The 22,634-nt window shown below is 41.8% G+C and overlaps 1 protein-coding gene across 2 annotated transcripts; it reads left to right on the top strand.

Moving 5' to 3' along the window:
• Positions 1-11,804: 11,804 nt before the first annotated feature.
• Positions 11,805-22,183, top strand: TMEM212 (transmembrane protein 212). 2 transcript variants are annotated; one of them, XM_053459727.1, is made up of 4 exons: positions 11,805-11,972; positions 15,705-15,764; positions 16,215-16,538; positions 21,830-22,183. In XM_053459727.1, the coding sequence occupies exons 1-4, from the start codon at positions 11,817-11,819 to the stop codon at positions 21,848-21,850; spliced, it is 561 nt and encodes a 186-aa protein (XP_053315702.1). In that variant the 5' UTR covers positions 11,805-11,816; the 3' UTR covers positions 21,851-22,183. The 2 variants fall into 2 exon arrangements, with proteins under 2 accessions (XP_053315702.1, XP_053315703.1); XM_053459728.1 differs by lacking the exon at positions 21,830-22,183 and adding an exon at positions 18,739-19,195.
• The last annotated feature ends 451 nt before the right edge of the window (positions 22,184-22,634 follow it).

Here is a 22,634-nt window from a genome sequence, read left to right as displayed (position 1 = left end):
AGTTTAATCTAACTCTCCTACAGACCTCTGTTTCATTGCTCGCTCCTGATGTGCACGAGTGATTGATGCTGCACTATGAAAATAAGGTGTCTGTGTGAGCGCGTGCTAGTGTGAATGTCTGAGTGTGTTAGTGTATGTGTGTTAGTGTTTGCGTCTGTGTGTGTTAGTGTCTGGGTGTGTCTTTGGTCGTGTGAGTGTCCCTCCCAAGATCAGACTATTGATCCACCACTTGCCAGCAATTACTTTAATTTCAGTGACTATCCAGAAATATCTGGATGATGTCATCCTGACGTGGGAGGATGAAAAGAAGACAACGCTCGTAGCTTCCAATATAAACTGCTCCAAGATAGGAATAAGGGGCTGTGGAGAGGTGACCTGGGGACTGTGGAGGAAGCAGAAGTGAGTGTGCTCATGAGTGAAGGATAGATAGTGTATATGTATAGGTAAGTGAGAGGGTGTGTGTTTGTATGTATGAGCACTGGTCAGAGATAATGTTGAATTGCTCTCACTGCTTCAACTAAAACGGTAATGTTATGTATTCAACTTTTCAGTAATACTTTTTAGCCACTAGGTGGCACAGCAAGAACCACAAGGCCTTATCATTCCCAATATCCACAAGTTAAATAACATTAACATACAATTTCCTTTCAGAACAATAAACAATGATAGAAAGTGACATTTGATACCAGAGCAACCTGTTGTTGTTTTTTTTTTTTTTTAAAGGTAGCTTGTTGAGCAAAGTCTGATAGCAGGCGAATTACTGCCACATGGAACCCTAATGGAACCAGGAACTGCCACCTCTACGCCTTAAGAAATCAACGTGCAGCCTTTCTACCCCCGTACTCGGATTAACCATGGAGCACACGGAGCAATTGCTCCAGGTCCAGCAGCATACTGGGGATGGGCCATACCTGTAGTCTGTTACTTGAAGTGTAATTCTGACAGGGTCCTGCGACGTGATGCCTTTCACTATGGAATGAGCAAATTACACTATGGTCAGGAAAGTGACCTAATCTCCGAGCGCGCACATGAGGGAAATACAGGCCTTCAGCAAGTGGGGCAAGAGGAAAATGGGGTAGCACTGATGGGGTGAATAGAGTGGGAAATGTTCTTTTAACCTAGTACTTATAAATAGAAGTATCCACAGCAATGAATAATATTTACAGTGTTGTTTCATGATTTGGTATTTATTAGTGCTAGATGAATTGTTAAATATAACTGATTTCATAATAAGAAATAAGAAAATCACAGTGTATATTTGCTTTACTGTGAATGGTGGCATCAATCAATAGCTGTAATTTAATTAGTGTGTTAAGATCATAGTCTAAACCAATTACCAAATACCCCTCGTCTCATAATCGAGGTCGTCTTCTAATCAGACCTTAAACAGAGGTCTGACTACAAGACTAAGATCCAGATCCCCCGCAGCACTGCAGGGGACCTGGATCCTCCTGTCTGGTAACCTCCGCTGCTGCCGGCACTTCCACCTGGACTTCTATCACCAAGCGCCGGCTTAAGTGCCGGCAGCAGCGGAGGTTGTCTACGCGCATCACGCAGACCTTCCCCGGCTGCCAGAGTGGAGAACCTCTGCGCGATGGACGCAGACACCCCCCGCTGCTGCTGGCACTTCTGCCGGGGCTTCTATGACGGAGCACCGGCATCACATGACCTTCTGGTGCTCCGTCGGAGGTAACGCCTGCCTCCAGCTCCTGCCCCCACTAGACACCAGGGAGTCAGAAGCACGGAAGTCGGTGGAGGTGTTATATGGTGGGGCATAAGGCTTTTCTGGAGGCATAGTGGAGGCTCCTCCATAGGAGCACATAGTGAACCCCCAAGTGCGATTTTTGAGGAATTTAGCAATTTTTTTTCCCCTTTGCACTTTGAGGTTCACGTGGCATGAAGCCTCCTGTCCCCTGATGTAGCCTGCCTATGCCTCTTCCTATCGCATGTGCGATAGGAAGAGACCCTATTTGGCTCAATTGCTGCCGTGCTTGCTAAAGCGCCGGCTGAGCCGCCCATTTGATATCTGTTCGCATAGTAAAAGCTGTGCGAACAGGAGGAGGAGCTCCCAGCCGTCAGCTCCCAGCCAACAAACTGCCCGTCCAGCCCGGAGTCTCCCGCCCTCCCCAGTGTCTGACTGCAATCCCTGCAGTCGCTCTAATGATTGGCCCCGCCACTTTCCTTTTCCTGGGGTGTTTAGGGTTAATTTAGGGGTGGTTATGGTTGATGGGGTATTTAGGGTTACTATAGGGGCAGTTATGGTTAATGGGGCCTTTAAGGTTACTTTAGGGGCAGTTATGGTAAATGGGGTCTTTAGGGTTAATTAAGGGGCAGTTATGGTTGATGGAGTCTTTAGGGTTAATTTAGGGGCGGTTATGGTTGATGGGGTGTTTAGGGTTAATTTAGGGGGCAGTTATGGTTGATGGGGACTTTAATTTAGGGAAATGTATTTTAACCTGTACATTAAGTAGTAAATGTACATTTAATTTGCAAAATGTATATATTGTGAACCACTAGATGATTTATAAAGTTATCACAATGCTAGCTGTAGGCACAATGCTCCAACTCAGGTGCTACAGCTTGGGGCCACTGGCTGGATATGCAAAGCCATACAACACATGGCATGCCCAGCCGTCAGCCACACTTAAGTCATCAGGCAGCCCCTGACCTTAAAGTGCCAAGGCCACCCCATCATTTCCATTCCGGACCTGGGTGTGGGTAGGCCAATCGGCTCCATTTTCGGGATACCGGTCTACAGGCCCGGACTGGCCATCGGGCACACCGGGCATTTGCCCGGTGGGCCGGGCCACGGCAGGGCCGCATTGATTTAGGGGCTGATGGAGCTGCAGCTCCAGGCCCCTACCCTACCTACGGCCGCATTAACCGCCGCAAAAACCCGATGTTTTAATTTAAACCCTGTGCGGCCGCAGACCCCCTAAGGCCGGCCATGGTGGGGGCTTCCCGGCCCCTTAGAGCAGGGCCGGCCTTTGGGGTGTGCGACCGCACAGGGCGCCACACTCCAGGGGGCGGCGGCGGGGGGCGGTCCGCACCGGGTGCCGCTCATCAGAGGGTGCCAACTTGCAGCACCCGGCACCCCTCCAGAGACGGACAGTAATGTCTGCCGCTGGAGGAGCAGGCTCGCAAGGGAGCGGTATCGGAGGTCTTTAACAGACCTCCGGTTCCCTTGAGTGATTTTAAGCCGGGTTGAACCCGGCTTAAAATCACTCAAGGGAGCCGGAGGTCTGTTAAAGACCTCCGATACCGCTCCCTTGTGATCCGCGCGGCAACAGCTGCTGTGCGCCGGGATTTGTTGTCAGATCCCGGCGCACAACACTGAAGCCGCGCCCACCGCTGTCCGTGCCCTCTGACCCGGAAGAAGAGAGAAGACAGAAGAACTGAAGAAGAGGAGGAAAAGGAGCTGTAAGGAGAAGAAAGGAAAGGTAGGAAAACATTCAGTGAGAGTGGATTGGTATATGTGTGGCTTAGTATATATGTGTGGCTTGGTATATATGTGTGGATTGGTATATATGTGTGTGGATTAGTATATATGTGTGGATTGGTGTATATGTGTGGATTGGTATATATATGTGTGGATTGGTATATATATGTGTGGATTGGTATATATATGTGTGGATTTGTATATATATGTGTGGATTTGTATATATATGTGTGGATTGGTGTATATGTGTGGATTGGTGTATACGTGTGGATTGGTGTTTACGTGTGGATTGGTGCATACGTGTGGATTGGTGCATACGTGTGGATTGGTGCATACGTGTGGATTGGTGCATACGTGTGGATTGGTATATACGTGTGGATTGGTGCATACGTGTGGATTGGTGTATACGTGTGGATTGGTATATACGTGTGGATTGGTATATGTGTGTGGATTGGTATGTGTGTGGATTGGTATATGTGTGTGGATTGGTATATGTGTGTGGATTGGTATATGTGTGTGGATTGGTATACGTGTGGATTGGTATATATGTGTGGATTGGTATATGTGTGTGGATTGGTATATATGTGTGGATTGGTGTATATGTGTGTGGATTGGTGTATATGTGTGGGTTGGTATATGTGTGGATTGGTATGTGTGTGGATTGGTATACGTGTGGATTGGTATACGTGTGGATTGGTGTATGTGTGTGGATTAGTATATATGTGTGGATTGGTAGGTGTGTGGATTGGTAAGTGTGTGGGAGTGATGGGTGTTATGCTGTACCATTTCAAATGTCTTTTTCATGATCTAATTATGCTCTAAAAGTACATCATAACTCCCATCACTCTATACTGTTCCATACAGTGGCAGAGCTGGGAGGCAGAGGCCTTGCACCGCAGGACTCCTGAAAGGTAAGTGAACTTCAAAGAGGGAGAGGGTAGATAGTTAGGAGGGGGTAGTTGCGGCGGGCTTAAGGGGCTCTGCGTTAATGCGGCCATGCCTGGAGCTGCAGCTCCATCAGCCCCTAAGTCAATCCTGCCCTGCCACAGGTGCGGTCGCAGTTGCTGCTTGTTCCGGCAACAAGGTAAGTAGGGTGAGGGGGGGGTGCAGTGAGAAGAGGCAGAGGGGGGTTAGATAGTGAGAAAGGGGGAGAGGGGATAGATAGAGGCGGTACATATTGAGAAGTGGGGAAGGGGGTTACATAGTGAAAAGGGGGAACATAGTGTGAAGGGGCAGATAAGATGAAGAGAGGGGGTAGTATGAATGCGTATGAGAATGAATGAATAAATGTGTGGATGAATTGTGTGAATGCGTATGACAATTAATGAATTCATGTGAGGATGAATTGTGTGAATGATTTGTGAGACTGCATTAATGAATGTGTTAATGATTTGTGTGAATGATTAAATGCAAAGATGGTACATGAAGGGTGGGCTTTAACAATAAATAAATAAATAAATATGGGCTGCTCAGGCTTAAATGCCCGGGCCTATTTTTTGTCCCAGTCCGGGCCTGCCGGTCTATATGGAGAGAGTTTCCATAAACACATATTTTAAGATTGGGAGAAGGGGCACTTCTACGTGATGTAACAGCTTGCCTCTGTTACTAGAATTTCTTGGATTTCCTCAAGTTAAAAGAGAAATATTGTTTTGTTTCTAAGGGCAACAACTCTAAAATATCTGAGTGTGACTAATTAGTAAAAATGGCCATACACAGAGTATGGGGCAATATATCATTTTCTCAACCGTCATAACAGGGACATAAATTGTGTAGATAATAGAGCAATTCTGCTTCTTTCGGGCTAAATTCCAACAGATTCATTCTTCATAGTACAATATGCAGATGTCCTCAAAAATAAACCATTTCTATTTCTTTCACATACCCTCCATGAAAGTAAAACACACAGTGCCCTCTACTGGTAGAAATTGGAAGAACTTGTTCTCAGTTTTTACCAAATGGTGTTGTTGTTGGTATTATTATTATTATTATTAAACCATTTGTTCAAATCTGAAAGCAAGTATTCATTAATAGGGCGTTCCAATACTAAAGGGTGGCATGTAGAGATAGCAAAAACAGTATTGTTTATTATTATTATTAAGATTCCATGGCTACTTTAGTTGGTCTCTATTTTAAATACTTTTTGTTCTAATACTAGTAATGAATATACCAAGCAGACACATAGAAGTACTATGCATAAAATGTGGTCTGCAAGCAGCAGCAAGATTCCATTTATTTATTTATTTTTTACAAAGAATTGGGGGACAGTAAATACCTCCCATTTGTTTTCAGGCACTGTCCCTCTGAGCTGCCGAAATGTAGGGGATATGATTTTTTTTTTTGTGGACACATTCTATAAGGCACTAAGCAGGTCACCAGATTAGGGGCCTAACGTGTCTTCTATATTAATATTATATATTTTATGCCCCTTCAGTGGACAACACAGGTACTCAGGTGTCGTTTGCTTCTGGATTACCTTCATGTTCCCAGTTTCCTTTCACAGTTTAACCTGCATTTTGGCTCTTGGACTAGCTGTCTGGATTTTTAACAGGCTGGCTCTGACCTGGCTCCTGGCATTGTTTTGCACTCATGGATTATGCCTTGTTTTGAAATTATCCCTTGTTGGTTGGACTGATTTCTGCCTTGTCTATTTCTTGCTTTCGCTTCTGATTGGTCCCTTGGTGTTTTGGAATGATATATAGTTTTGCACAGCTTGACCACCTGATCCTTCTTCTTTTAACCTCTCTTCATTTTAGATCCACAAGTTCTACCTAAGACCTATTTTGTCCCTACCTTCTCTAAGCTTTCTGTGGGAAGAGATGTTCCATAACAATGCAAGTAGGGGGGAAATACCTTGTCCAACATTAGGTGATTTGGTACATCCCTGGAAGTAGTGGGTTAGGAGATAAGGTACACAGGGTACTGAGAAGTTCTGAAGGTGGTAATCCTTTTTCCCAATAACATCAAAAAACCTCAGATGTAATCCATGCTGGTTTATCACGCCCAAAGCCCCCCCCCCCCCCCGCCATGAACAAATGAATTTGTTGCTAATATCCTCTTGTGTATTTTTTCACAAATTACTGTAATGTGTTTCCTACCAAGATGTGAATTTCCACTATATAAGAACTTATGACATATGACATCACATAGTTCAATTCTCCCTTGATGACCGTGTTTGTAGAGCTGTCACAGTACACATTTTAATATACACCAATGAATCTAAAATACCATAATTTTGTTACAGAAATTAAATTTCTACACATCAGTTTCAACCAGCAAAGCTCAGGTTCCCACAGACTCCTTCCTAAAGCATGTATAATCAATAAGATGAGGTTGGACCACTGTCATCGGAAGACATGGGAATTTCTCCCAGAAGCTACGCAGGGCATGCGTGTGTAAATTAGAAGGACTTGCTCAGTGTTGTTTTCCTTGTATACATCTGCTTCAAGCAGAGGTTGGACAGAGGGGGATGTTCTGTGGAGATGCAGAGGGCTATTTGGACAGAAAGAATGCTGAACTAATCAGAGCAAGTATCACCCTGGCCAATTCTACAATAAGTTACCCTCAGGGAACTGCATCCTTCGCATGTTTTGGTGTGATTCCAGTTCATGGACTGACCTCACATCAGGTCTGAAAACCTCAGTTAACACCATTTGATGAGGCTATTTTATGGATGCATAGTGAATATATTCTGTGAGAACATTCCTCTTCAACAGCTGTAAAAAAAAAAAAAAAACCAAAACAGTTCCACAAAATGATAGTGATGAGGTTTGTTGACAATTGTAGGCACAGGCTGCTGCAAATCTCAGAACCTTTGTCAACCCTTGCTACTCCTGGTAACTACAACAGTAAGCCATCTCTAGATTGTATGCTCGTTTGAGCAGGGCCTTCCTCACCTGCTGTTTCTGTAAGTCAAATTTTTATGTTACATACTACATGTTATGTTCTGTCTACCCATTGTACAGCGCTACGGAATATGATGGTGCTATATAAAACAATAAATAATAATCATCTAGTTTAAAGGAATAGCGAATCTATTAAAAGTGAAAAAAGCACTGAACTAGGCTCAGCGACATAAAAATGTATGGCTTAGGTCTTCATGACACAAAAATTTGGAAATATATGTTACCCATATTAAAGTGATACAAAAAGAGAGAAGTATAGCTTGTTCACACATGTTTTCCCCATTTTTGTCACCCTCTAGGCTGCTTTACTAGAAGCTGATCCTATTATTGTTCGTTTGGCCTCCCAAGTGTGCGGACATTCACAGAGCCTGGGAGATAAGAGATCTCTCTTGAAATCAGTCTCTTTATACCACAGATGTCTGCACAGACATTCTTAGCATCTTTTTTTGTGTGTAATTCACTTTTTTAGTTTATATGGAATCTCAAACAATCCAGAGATTAAAGAGAATTTCCCTGTCATGTTTAAGCAATCAACAAAACTGTTCAAGAGTCCCAAGGTGTAGTCAAGTCCACCCCTGTGCCTAATGGTAAAGTCTTTGTAATGATCATAATGCCGACGATGAATAGAAGCCTAACCCCAGTGGAATTTTACGGAGGAGAAGAAAGTTCCCCCCTACCTTCATGACATCCTTATGAAGTCCTCAGCCTAGCTTTAAAGCAACAGAAGCTGTTTATCAGACAAAGAGGAGAAATTCTCTAGGAAGAAGTCTAGATGTAGAGATGCAGGTGTAGTGCATTGTGTTAAAAGGTTTAAGTGCTATAGCCAAACACGCTGCTACTGCTTGATAATCCCTGAGAAGAGGGGTCCAGGATTTATATGCTTGACCTAAGCATATGTAACCCGAAAACTGGAGTGCAAATGCCCAACTGCCCACCATCTCAGTACAATCCCACCATATGTGCTTGTGTGTCCATTTCCTCAGCTCCTCTACAGCATCTGACTGAAGAAATAGGGAACATTTGTGCCTACCTGGTGGGGTGCATATGTCAGTGTGCTGGAAGATTAAAGACATTCTTCTTAGGGACAATACAAACAGCTTGAAAATATTTGACATAATATCAAGCCATTCTCCTTCAAAGGTGGGGACTCCCAGCAACACTTCTATAAGCAAGGGTCATGGAGTCTTTTAATTCCAATTATTAATGATAGAGGCACTATATGACCCTGCACTAAGCACAATGTTCCAAATGTGTTGGGAATCTATGTGGGATATCATTTTATTATAATGAGATACACTGATCAGCCATAACATTATGACCACCTGCCTAATATTGTATAGGTCTAGTAACTAAATCAATTAAAACAGATTATGTCCTCCTATAAGGGTCATTTGAAAAGCAAAGGGTGCATCGTTGCTCTGTCCCACTCTTAATGTAAAATTGTTGAGAAATAGAACACCTTACATCTAACTGTGCAGAAGATTGTTCACACAAAGCTCGGAACATTAACAACAAGGGGCAGATAAACCAAAGTGCTAGAAAAAATATATAGATGAGTAACGTAGGGTATGAGAAGACCCTAAAATTCTTAAAGTAAATGGGAGTGAAACTGTCATGTCCACTTGCATTGTATTTCTTAATGGTTTATAACAACAAATTTACCCCTTTCTCAATTATTTCTCCATTCAATTAATGAAATACCGTATTGGCTCGAATATAGGCCGCACTTTTCCCCCCTACTTTAAGTCTTTAAAGTGGGGGTGCGGCCTATATTCGGGGTCCAGGCAGTGGGGTTAGGATACAGATCCCCCGCAGCGGTGCAGGGGACCTGCATCCTACTCTCCGATACGCTCAGACAGCCGCCCCTGCCAGCACTTTCCACGAGGGGGGTGCCGGCACTGGAGGCTGTCTAAGCGCATCGTGCGGACGGTCACCGGCTGCGGCGATGCGGGTAAACAGCCTCCGCTGACGGCACGTCTGCACGATGTGCTTTAACAATCTCCCTTGCTGGGAGTTCCCATGGGGGGAGTCCCGGCAAGGGAGATTGTTAAAGCACATCGTGCAGATGTTCCGGCAGCGGAGGTTGTTTACCCGCATCGCCGCAGCCAGTGACCGTCCGCACGATGCGTTTTACCTCTGCCCCCCAAGACTTACCAGAGCAGACTCCCGGGTGTCTTGAGGGGCCGGCGGGGGACATCTACGCAATACGCGTATACAACTTCCGGTGCCGGCACATCCGCTGAGTGTATACGTGTATTGCGTAGATGTCCCGCGCCGGCCCCGCAAGACACCCGGGAGTCTGCTCTGGTAAGTCGGAGGGGGCAGAGTGGCAGCATATCTCGGGGGGCGGGAGGACAGTGGCAGCATATCTCGGGGGGGGGCAGAGTGGCAGCATATCTCGGGGGGGGACAGAGTGGCAGCATGTTTTTTTAGGGTGCGGCCTATATACGGGGGCGGCCTATATCCAAGCCAATATGGTACTTTGTTAAAGTGGGCAAGTGGCACTCCAGAAATTTACTGACCAGAAGGAGGATTTGCAGAGAAGGGGACATTTTTTGCAAGTCATAAAATGCTTCCTAGTACTGTGTGAATTGGGCCACTATGGTGTCTTTGGGCCGTGATGTGTGTTTCCTTTCTAACAGCTAGAGCTGTGGTGGATGCTGGCAGTCTCCTTGGTAACACCATATCTAGTTTGGTTGCTTGGTCATCTTTATTAAGAAGTAGATTAAGTTATGTACTCCAACCTAGTCTATTGTGATGCATAGCTATGCGGATAATTTGTCCTCTGAGGAACACCTTATGGGCTCTAATGGGATCATTTAAAGTGTGTCTCTTGTCAATGTCAGCATGGAGTCAATAATAACTGTTGCATTGTCATTTGTCTCTTTAGTGGAGCTTGTAGACCCTTAACATTTTGAGAGAAAATCTTCACTGGATGAGGATGTGAGGTGGGGGATTGGGACAAGAATAGCATTTTGTCAAATGTCAAAAATCCCATAGAAAAAGAGAAAATAATGAGGGTTAGGGGATCCTATGAGGGTGTATAAACTCAACTCAACTTACTTATAAGGTTATCTTCCTCACCCAAGGGGCCTGGAAGAAATGGCATATGGAGCATTGTCAAACAATATGAAACATCTTTGACATACAATGTCCTGTCTCTCTTGCCAATTAAACAAACTAAGCTTTATTCCCTCCCTAATAGCCACACATCCCTCTTTGATCTAAAGAACATTGCACTAAAAACAATAATGAACACCTCAAGAGGCCCCCTAAATAAAAGGAGTTTTATAAGTGGATCAGGCTTCTGTAGAGCATTCGTGCCTGGGGTTATGCCTGGCCCTAGGCAACCGTACGACGGGAATTACTTCCTCAATAACAAGGGTATTTTCCACTCGGAAGTTAGTTAGAAGGGTCACACAGGATGATCATGTCAGGCGGTGTCTGATGAGTTTGCTTGCTAAATGCTTGAGTGTCCTTCATTTTTACATGGGAAGGCTTTCCACAAGATTTTAAAAAGTTTCTGTGTGAACTTTTGCCCATTCAGACAAAAGAGCCATTTGCGAGGTCAGGCACTAAAAGAAGATTTGGCTCGCAGTTGGCATTCCAATTTATCTCAAAAGTTTTCAGTGGGGTTAAGGTAGTGGCTCTGTGTGGGCCACTCGAATTTTTCCACATCAAACTAGCCAAATCATGTCCTTATGGACCATAAGGTCTGTGAGGTAGCTGGGGGCTCTGCTCTGGGTCAGGGCTAGGGCAGCGACCACAATAAATGTATTATTACTCACCGTGTGAGGGTGAGACCATTGAAAGAGTCGAGTTCAGCATATGTTGTACAAAGACAGCGTACATATTCTAAGTATACAGCTTGTACCCTATAACATTATGAACAGAACACAGGGATATGAACACCTAGTATGCTGTGCCAAACAAAGCATATCACAGGGTTAGGTGAGAGAGTAGATGAATGCCTTTTCTTCACACGTGTCTACATATGCTAACAATTCCACAAGCACAATGTATAAATCAATGTGTCAGTTTAACAAACTCCACACAATCTCGGGTGACAGGCTCACTTTAAGCCAATCCTTTTTATTTGGGAATGCCTTGTCTTGGACTCTTTTTTTTTTTCCTTAGTGTGAATGCATTCCTTACACAAACTTATGTGAGCTAATATGTTAAAAGGCACATACTTTCTTGGGGTATTTACAGGTGTCTAACACAAAAATGTGTCAATGTGATTCCACTGAAATTGTTTTGCTATGCCCTGGGTACACAGACGTCATTATCTGTTGGCCAAATTGATGTATATCCGGAAATAATTAAAAGCAAACAGCATCTGAAGTTAGCACACGTAAACAATAGATTTGTGTCTTGACTACAGTTTCTAAGAAACATAGGTTTACAGAAAGTATTTGGAAAACACCATTTGTTACAAGTCTATCTGAATGTGAAAAGGATCTTTATGGAAAATAATGAGCCTCTATCGGTGTACTGGCGGGATTCTAATTGCTTTTGGCATAATAAGTATGGTTTCTGGAATTGTAGCATTTTTTCCGGCTTTTAACTATAAACCACTGTTCATTGGATGGAATGTACGAATAGCTTGTCCGATCTGGAATGGGGTTTTGGTAAGTAAATTAATAATTATTTTAACTTTATCTGTACGTAGATTAGTAGACTGAAGACTGAATTTATTTAATTACAGCGCAAAAACATACAAAAATCAGTAGTGTTTGAGAAGTTTCATCTTTTATTTTAAAAAAAAATGAAACAACCTCTAGAAGCCAAAACAGATTGTATGTATGGATTTTAACTGATATCTTCTACGTTTATTGTAACATTATTTTCAGCTAATATAGAAAATATTCAAGCAAATCAATACAACTGATTTTAATTTATTTTTCACCTTTGTTTTGTAAACAACTAAAAAGTCTTACATACACCTTATTAACCCCTTAAGGGCAATGGGCTGTCCCTAAACCCATTGAAAACGATGCATTTTGAGCCCATACATGTACGGGCTTTGTCATTAAGGGGTTAAATAGCATTTTAACTGGATTGATAACCATAATGTTGTATGCATTGTCTTATACTTTACAATGCCAAACGATAGCACATATTTCACTTTACATTCAGGTTGTAATTAGTAATCAGGGCACCTATAGATAGAGTTAGAAGACAAATGTGTTTTAGGTACACAATTTAATTTAGACATGATGTGTCTAGGTACTTTTGTTATATGCCCCTTTTAAATTGTACAGCACTGCGTGATTTGTATGCACTTCATAAATTAAAGGTAACAATGATAATTATTAGGGAATATACCGTATATACCGTATTTGCTCGATTATAAGACGAGGTTTTTTTCAGAGCAAATGCTCTGAAAAATACCCCTCGTCTTATAATCGGGGTCGTCTTCTAATCAGACCTCAAATAGAGGTCTGATTAGGAGACTAAGATCCAGATCCCCCGCACCGCTGCAGGGGACCTGGATCCTCCTGTCGTCGCCCCCCCCCCACACACGCATTCTTACCGGTGCTTCCGGAGGTGAAGTTGGCAGCGGGGGTTTGTATGCGTCCGTCGCAAATACCTTCCCCGACTGTCAGAGACCAGAGTTCCAGAGTTCCTGATCTCTGACAGCCGGGGAAGGTATTTGCGATGGACGCATACAAACCCCCGCTGCCAACTCCACCTCCTTCCGGCTGCCGCGGAATGAGACGTCAACCCGCTGCCCCGGCAATACAGCAAGAAATTGGAAGCACCGGTAAGTGTGTGTGTGTGTGTGTGTGTGTGTGTGTGTGTGTGTGTGTGTGTGTAGGGCATTTCTGGAATGCCTTACACCCCTATATGCCACTCTGGCACTTAGGGGGTTAAAAGGCATATTATGGGGCAGAGTGGCATATAGGGAGGTATAAGGCATTTCAGGAGGCAGAGTGGCGTTAAGGGGGCATTTAATAGTGCACTCTGCCTCCTGAAATGCCTCATACCTCCCTATATGCCACTCTGCCCCATAATATGCCTTTTAACCCCCTAAATGCCAGAGTGGCATATAGGGGTATAAGGCATTTCTGGAGGCAGAGTGCTCTATATAATGCCTTTTAACTCCCTTAATGCCACTCTGCCTCCTGGAATGCCTTATACCTCCCTATATGCCACTCTGCCCCATAATATGCATTTTAACCCCCTAAATGCCAGAATGGGATATAGGGGTATAAGGCATTTCTGGAGGCAGAGTGGCACATAGGGGGTCAAAAGGCATACCATGGGGCACAGTGGCATATAGAGGGTTAAAAGGCATATCATGGGCCACAGTGCCATATTGGTGTGGCAAGCCTGGGGGCAGATGTGTGTAACTGGGGGACAGGTTGGAAAATACAAGAAATAAAAACAAAAAAAAAATATTTTTCTCAATCATAGCTTTTATTAAAAAAAATAGTTTACATGAATTAACATTTACTGGTAAAACTTTTTTCCTTTAGGGTCGTCTTATATTCAGGCTTTTTCTTTTTTTCCTAAGTTAATATTCAGATTTTGGGGGGTCGTCTTATAATCGAGCAAATACGGTATATGTGTGTGTGTGTGTGTGTGTGTGTGTGTAATGGATGCGTTGAAAGCTTGTATGATTCCATATTATAATCAATCAATGTTGGTCCATTAAAAGATATATCTTTCTTCGTTATGCCTGTACCATAAACAGAGGATGAGAATAGTCACCTGGTTATTGAAGGCTACAGGCTACAGCTCATTTGTTGCTATTTAGTTTAGAACAGCCATGTATAGATTATTGGCAGAGCACATGAGACAAGACCTTCAAGACCCCTTCTAAGCAGTTTTTACACCAGGAAGCAACAGTCTGTCTACTCAGGGGCTCCAACATGAATGATCTATAACCAGATCTAAAACCTTAACAAGTTTCACATGAAGTCTCAGCCTGAAAAACATCTCTAGGGCTCAGGTTTTATGTTTTTATCTCCGGATGGAGGAGCAGCTACCTTTTATCCCAGCCATATTTCATTCCTATGGCCAACGTTAGGAGGTATGGCCAGTATGACTGGAAAGGACCTGGCCCTTCATCGGCCCTACCCCTCTGTGAATACCTTTCTTGCTTGTTGTGCGTGCAGTGTATAGAAATGTGCTGGTAGCAGGGAGCACAGCGAAATGCTTTTGATGTTGGAACACGGGTGGATATGTACATGGAGAGAATGATGGTGGACAGGGATATTGAAATCGGAAGGATGGTAACCGAGGAGAAATGGGGCAGAGGTGTCTGGAAACTGTGGGAAGCAGACAGAGGGGTATGGGAACAGATAAGAAGGAGGGAGGCAGAGGGGTATGGAAACTGAGGTGGGGAGGGACACTGACGGGAGGAAGAAGCAGGAAAGTGGCTTAAGGATGTAGAGGAGTATGGACACTGGGGAGGGGAGGCAGGGGGGGTAGGGGTGTCTAGGTGGGGAAGGAGATCCCTAGAGGGAGCAAGAGACAGAGTAGTAGGAATACTGGGGGAGAGGGGGGCAAAGGGGTATGCCTGGTAGGAGATAGAGGGGTAGGAAACCTCCTACCATCATTGTATTCTCTTAATGGTTAGAGGCCACAGCCAGACACACAGGGTTATGAGAGGGCAAATGGGTAAGTATACTAGGGAAGAGGGCAGCAGTTGGGTATGGAAAGAAACAACAGGGATTTTAAAGGTAGGAGAAATAGCTTATTTTTGAACATAGGTTGTTGTTGTTATTAAAAAGATAGGTTGTATGTTTCTCTGTATCAGTGAGGGTTTAGTGGGTGTTTTAAGTGTGGCAGAGTTGAAGAGAACAGGTACTGCACAGGGAAGAAGTAAAAACAGTTATGTAGAGAGGCAAATCATGGGCATAGCAAAGGGTGTGTTTAAGTACACTATATGGACAAAAGTAGTGAGACACCTGACCGTTACACCAACAGAGAGTTTTATAAAATAAATATAGACATTAATATGAAGTTGGACCCCCTTTGCAGCTGTAACAGTTTTCACTCTTTTGGGAAGGCTTGCCCGTTCATCCAGTAGAGCGTTTGTGAGGTCAGGCACTGATGTTAGAGGAGAAGGCCTGGCTCACAATCTCTGATTCAGTTCATTTAGTTGGAAGCATAACATTGTCCATATTGTCTTGGTATATTCCCATCAGCATACCAAGACATTTCAGACAATGCTATCCTTTGCATCATTGATAGGTTAACATTTGAGTAGCAAAAGAGGGGTCTCTAGGGAGTTACAACAACCCAGACAGGATATTGCTAGGAAATGTATTGGTATTTATATTACAGCAGGTATTATAATTATATCTGAAATACAATCTATTAAACAATTCTAATGCACACATATTTTATAGACCTTTTCAGTTGGAATTCTTACCCTTTTGGCTTATCGAGACTGGACACAAAGATCATTGGTAAGTTTGTGCAATATCTTACTTGAGCAAGTGAGCATCTTAATAGAATAACATAAACTAGGACAATGCTAAGGCTTATAATTAATGTCTAATGTCAAGTTTATTTTTTTCTTTACCATTCTATCTGAATTTTCATTAGTACTAGAGTGTCATTTGTTCTATGATCTTCCACCTACTTTGCAGAATATCATAGCATAACATATATATTATGTTTGTAACTAAATATAGAATGTATACATTTATTTACATAAATAAACAAGAATTTGAAAATATAATCTTATGACTTCAAACTGTAGAATTCCGTTACCCATGGTCTCCACCTAGTGGCTACAAAAGTAACAACATAGCTTCAATAAAAGTCTGTGTGATGGAAAGATATAAAACTAATAATGTAAAAATGTTTCTGAACTACATAGGTAAAACAGCTGTATTTTTCTTTTTACTTCGCAGTGGGAAGCTACATTTACCTTGAGTCTACTAAGTATCATTGGGACACCAATTCAGTTAATGGTGGCCATTGCATCCATCCTTATTGGTCCCTATTGTTACTATTCTTTCGCTGGGATATCATCGACAAACTACATTGGCTATGCAATTCAGTTTCCATTTCCTTACACCAAGTTTGGGAACATTTGTCAAGATCCTAAGTCCTATGAGGTCTTCCATCTGGTCTTACAAATAATTGATCTGATTTCGAGCATAGCCATATTCTGCTCATCTTTGGCTTTAGCAATCAGTCTCTCAGCCAGAAAAGTGAGGTCGGGGACCCTCAATGTAAGTTTACAATACTTATTTGTCTGTGCTAGATTTCATTACACTACAAAATATAGCACTGTATTTTTTTATCTCAGCTTTTTATCATTTGTTAGTGAGAGTAATGGTATAACATTAGTTCATAAGGTTGAAAAAAGACCAAAGTCCATCAAGTTCAACCTATATACATATTGTGTCCCTACCGTGTTGATCCAGAGGAAGGCAAAAAACCCTTATGAAGCAGATGCCAATTGCCCCATACCAGGGGGAAAATTCCTTCCCGACTCCAAATATGGCAATCAGAATAAATCCCTGGATCAACGTTCTGTCCCTATTAATCTACTATCCATAACTTGTGATATTATTGCTTTCAAGAAACACGTCCAGGCTTCTTTTAAACTCTTTTATTGAGTTTACCATTACCACTTCCTCTGGCAGAGAGTTCCATAGTCTCACCGCTCTTACTGTAAAGAACCCCCGTCTGTGCTGGTGTAGAAACCTTCTTTCCTCCAGCCGTAGAGGATGTCCCCTTGTTATAGATACAGTCCTGGGTATAAATAGGTCCTGGGAGTGATCTCTGTACTGCCCCCTTATATATTTATACATAGTTATTAAGTCCCCCCTAAGCCGTCTTTTCTCCAAACTAAATAACCCTAATTCTGATAATCTTTCTGGGTACTGCAGTCCTTCCATTCCCCTTATTACTCTGGTTGCCCGTCTTTGAACCCTCTCCAGTTCCACTATATCTTTCTTGTACACTGGTGCCCAGTACTGTACACAGTATTCCATGTGTGGTCTGACTAGTGACTTGTACAATGGTAGAATTATTTCCTTGTCATGGGCATCCATGCCCCTTTTGATGCACCCCATGATTTTATTTGCCTTAGCAGCAGCTGCCCGACACTGGTCGCTACAGGTAAATTTACTGTTAACCAAGACTCCTAAGTCCTTTTCCATGTCAGTCGTCCCCAGTGTTTTCCCATTTAATACATATTCCCAGCCTGGATTTTTCTTCCCCATGTGCATAACCTTACATTTATCCGTGTTGAACCTCATCTGCCACATCCCAGCCCAAGCCTCCAACCTATGCAGATCCATTTGTAATCGTGCACTGTCCTCTATTGTGTTAACCACGCTACAGAGCTTAGTATCGTCTGCAAAGATTGATACTTTACTATACAATCCCTCTACAAGGTCATTAATAAATATATTAAAAAGAATAGGACCCAAAACTGACCCCTGTGGTACCCCACTAGTAACAGTCACCCACTCAGAGTATGTACCATTAATAACCACCCTCTGTTTCCTATCACTGAGCCAGTTACTTACCCACATACACACATTCTCCCCCAGCCCAAGCATTCTCATTTTATGTACCAGCCTTTTATGTGGCACCGTATCAAATGCTTTGGAAAAATCAAGATATACGACATCCAGCGATTCACCCCGATCCAGTCTTGAGCTCACCTCCTCATAAAAGCTGATCAGGTTAGTTTGACAGGACCGATCCCTTGTAAACCCATGCTGATATGGAGTCATACATTTATTTTCATTGAGATACTCCAAAATAGCATCTCTTAGGAAACCCTCAAACAGTTTACATACAACAGAAGTTAAACTAACAGGCCTATAATTCCCCGGGTCACTTTTTGTCCCCTTTTTGAATATTGGCACAACATTTGCATATATATTTGCATATACAACATTGGTATATCTATATATCTTATAAGTATTAACAGAATTTCAGGTATAGTGTTGTTAAAGGTTTGTATCAAGTATCATCTTAACAAATATAAATATACTTTGCATGTGGAGTTAAGCGGCAAATAATCAAACCCGGTTGAGCTAGAAAGGAAATGCTCAAAATACAGTATATATGGCCCTATGGCAACTAGCCCAATTACAGAAATGGACAACAACAACTAGCATATAATAACCAGTCAAGTACACACTAGGTAGTCCAACATATTACACTAGCCAAAGTCTTCAGCGTAAACAACATGAAAGCTAGAAATCAATTTCATGTTTCCATGGTATAGGACAATTGGTAAACGATATCCATATCCAGACATTATCATCAGCTAAGCAAAGACCATGACAATATTGGGGGTTAAACAAACGCATGACAAAGATGCGTCTTTCTAGTACGTGCCTGCTAAATATGCTTATTCATGAAGTGGTTAAAAATAGATTCTACCATAATAGGATTTTGTCTTTTCAGGTACGCTGATATACGATCTCCTCTACCTTTCAGAAAATATCACAGGCTGTACTTTTAAACAGTTTCTGCAAGCAGCTAATAATGGAGAAATAAACACCTGCTGTAGAGCTATTGTGTAGAAACATTGTCTGGTTTACCATCTTCTGTGTTATTTTCCATCCTCCTTACAGTAAATGCTGGAAAACCGCTTTTATACATGCCTACAATGTTAAGGGTTATATTAACAATACCAAATCAACACTGACCCAGTCTGCATCGATCCGCTTTTGGAAAAGCAATCACATAAAATCCAACATTAACCACATACAGCGGGCAGTATAGCCAAACTCCATGTTATAAATCATATACCAAATAATTATTTTTTCTGGGTTTCAGAAATCACTAAAGAGATGGATTAGCTAACATAGGCAATGGGATTTGCTTAGGGTTTATGCCTTAAAATGGATATCTTGTGGTTCATCTTAACCCCTTCGCGACCTTTGTCGGTTCAGGACAAGAAGGTCACTAAATGACCTTTGACGGTCCTGAACCGTCAAAAAATTAAATAAGCTTAGAAAGTGATCAAGGATCACTTTCTTCGCTTAAACGGCCTTGCTGCAATGCCTCGATGTCGAGGCATTCAGCAAGGCCGAGATCGGCATCGGGGGCCATGTCTGGCCCCTCCCCGGGGCGTCACGCCCGTTTTAAAAGCGTTTAGGAGGCGATCAACGATCGCCTCCTAAACTTAAATGGTGTCGCTGGAATGCCTCGATCAGGAGGCATCCAGCGACACCAAACACTTACCTCTGGGTGGGCTGTGATCTTCGCCATCAGCAAGATGGCGGCGGCCCGGGAAAATAAACAATAAAGATGAAAGAGTTAGCTAGATGGTCTCCAGACCCTCTAGAGAACTCTGGCTCCACTTGCTGGTTGAATACAGGTACTGCATTCAACCATGCAAGTCAATGGAGCCCAGCTTTCTAATCACTATGTGATTAGTAAAATATTCAAAAAAAAATAAAAAATGGAAAAAAAAAAAAAAAAAAAATGTGCTAACCTTTAAAAATAATTATGCAGTGAGATGAACCATCCAGTACCAGCAAAATGTGTAAAAAAATATAAAAAAAAGTATTAATAAAATAAAATTAAAAAATAAAGTTTATTATTTTGAGCAAGTGCTAAAATTTCTCAAAAATCTCAACAAAGAGTTAAAATAAAAGTACTTCAAATACCCAAGGGGTGTCTAATATAAAAAAAAATGGCTGATGGGGTAAATTGGAGTGGCCTAGCTCAAAGATAGGGCATAGGTACAGACTGACCAAAATGGAGAAAAAAAGCGCACTTCCCGAATGTGGCATTTTAAATCTGAAACAACCTGACAAACCCATGCATGTCGGGTATCACTGCACTCAGGAGATGTTCCTGAACACGCATTGGGGTGTTGTTTGACAGTGGCATATACCAGGACCTGTATATCTATAACTAAAATACAATTTGTGTGAAAAAAAATAAAAAAAATTACTATTACAAAGTTTGACAAAGTGTAGTTCTATAATTGGTGCATGGAAAGGGTTAAAATAACAGCATTTGGAATACCCTGGGGTGTCTAGGGTTAAATTGAGTTAACCGGCTTCAAAGATGTTCCAAAGAGGAGATGGAGGCAGACTGACCAGATTTGTTAAAAAAGATTTGGAAATCATAAAACGCTGCTTGTACTTATTGCCCTATAACTTACAAAAAACAGCAAAAAAACATAAAAACATTGGGTATCTCTAAACTCAGGACAAGTAGTAGAATCTATTTAGCTAGTTTTTTTACTTGCTTTTTTAGGTGAGTAAAAGATTTTTCAAATAAAAGTCATAAAATGTGGGTTTTTTTTCAATTTTTCACCATGTTTTTTTAATTTTTTTTATAGTAAATAAGATGATACGATCAAAATGGTATCTGAAGAAAGCCCATCTTGTCCTGAAAAAAACAATATATAACTTATGTGGGTTCACTAAATGGGTGAGGAGAAAATTACAGCTGAACACAAGCACCACAAAAGTGTCAAAACAGCCTCGGTCCCACAGGGTACAAAACGAAAAATGAGCCCGGTCTTTAAGGGGTTAATTTATTTAGCCTAAGCAGTTGTGGGATATTGGTAACATATTTATAACATTTATGTTCTCGGTTTATAGGGTTTCTGTATTGCTTATCAAGTGCCAACTCCAATAAGCTTCCGGTGGAGCTTTGCCTGAATATGTTTAGCTTCAGTCTCTTTTCACATTAAATTATGCATATACAGGGCCGGCTCAGCATTTCTTGCTTCCCTTTAGTGAATAAACCCCAAAGAGAAGTGAAATTACTAATTATTTAAAAAATATGGGCTGATCAAGTCTCTTCTATAAAACAATTATTTTCAATAAAGGACATTTAAAACAAATCTTTCTGAGAAAGTGTTATATTACATTTACGAGCTACACCCAAAATAAGAAGGGTTGATCTTCTTATTTTCCTTGTACAGCAATGGTAAAAATAACAAAAAAGTAGCAAAGCAGAGAGACAGATTTGCTAATTTAGTAAAATTATATGACAGAGATTTTGGAATAATAATAATAACGGTTGGAGAATTATATATAAGTAAAAGGTGAAACAATAAATAGAAACATAGGACAAGATAGGATCAGACAATATTTATTTTGCCCATCTAGTCTGGCCATATTATTCTAGACAAAAACCTTTATCAGTCCTTGGTCTTAACTTAAGTTCGGCATAGCCATATGCCTATGCAATGCATGTTTAAATTCCCTTACTGTGTTAACCTCTACCTTAAGCCAGGAGGTTGTTAATAGGTGAGAGATAATATGATTTAAGAAGCAAGAAGCTGCACACTCTCAATAGTTTCAACTCTCTAAAGGGGTTCGTATTCCTTAGTCTTTGGTGTGTTACGCCGTGTGTTATTTGCAAGCTCAAGGAAAATGGTTGCATTCGCTACACTTAATACATTTCGCATTGCCTCCTCCCTTCACCTTTGCGGCTAAAATACAAACAAATGAAACCGTTTTACACGCTAACACAGAGGCTGCAAAGAGATAGCATTTTAATTATTGTTTTTTTTGTATTTCCACAGGGACCAAAACATGTTTGGTAAACTGAACACTATGCGATGGAAGTTATTTTCTAACATAATTAAGTTACCTACAAATACCAAATATGGATCAAAATGCTTCCGTTTGGAAGATATGATTTATCTTTGTAAACTTTTTGTAGTGGAAACGTTGTTTCCATAGAAAGGTATAAAAGCAATGTAGTTTAGCAGTGTGTTTTTGGGCATAAGTTTCTTGCTATTACTTAGCATGTGCATATTTTACATAAAATTGTTATTTTTGTAAACTTGTGTTCCTAAATTTCAAGAAAATATGTCTAACAAAAAATCAATTACAATTTTATGAGCTGCTGCAGACATTGCAAACAGATTTTAAGATAAATAAGGATTGTAAAATGTGATTGCGAATATATTACGGTATATAAATATGTATAATTATATTTAGTTCCAAGTGCATTTTTATATATACCGTATTTGCTCGATTATAAGACGAGGTTTTTTTCAGAGCAAATGCTCTGAAAAATACCCCTCGTCTTATAATCGGGGTCGTCTTCTAATCAGACCTCAAATAGAGGTCTGATTAGGAGACTAAGATCCAGATCCCCCGCACCGCTGCAGGGGACCTGGATCCTCCTGTCGTCGCCCCCCCCCCACACACACACACTTACCGGTGCTTCCGGAGGTGAAGTTGGCAGCAGGGGTTTGTATGCGTCCGTCGCAAATACCTTCCCCGACTGTCAGAGATCAGAGTTCCAGAGTTCCTGATCTCTGACAGCCGGGGAAGGTATTTGCGACGGACGCATACAAACCCCCGCTGCCAACTCCACCT

Source organism: Spea bombifrons, chromosome 3 (genome assembly GCF_027358695.1).
Source record: "Spea bombifrons isolate aSpeBom1 chromosome 3, aSpeBom1.2.pri, whole genome shotgun sequence".
NCBI classification, from domain to species: Eukaryota; Metazoa; Chordata; class Amphibia; order Anura; family Pelobatidae; genus Spea; species Spea bombifrons.
Note: the sequence above shows the minus strand (reverse complement) of the source record. Positions and strands in the feature narration are given on the sequence as shown.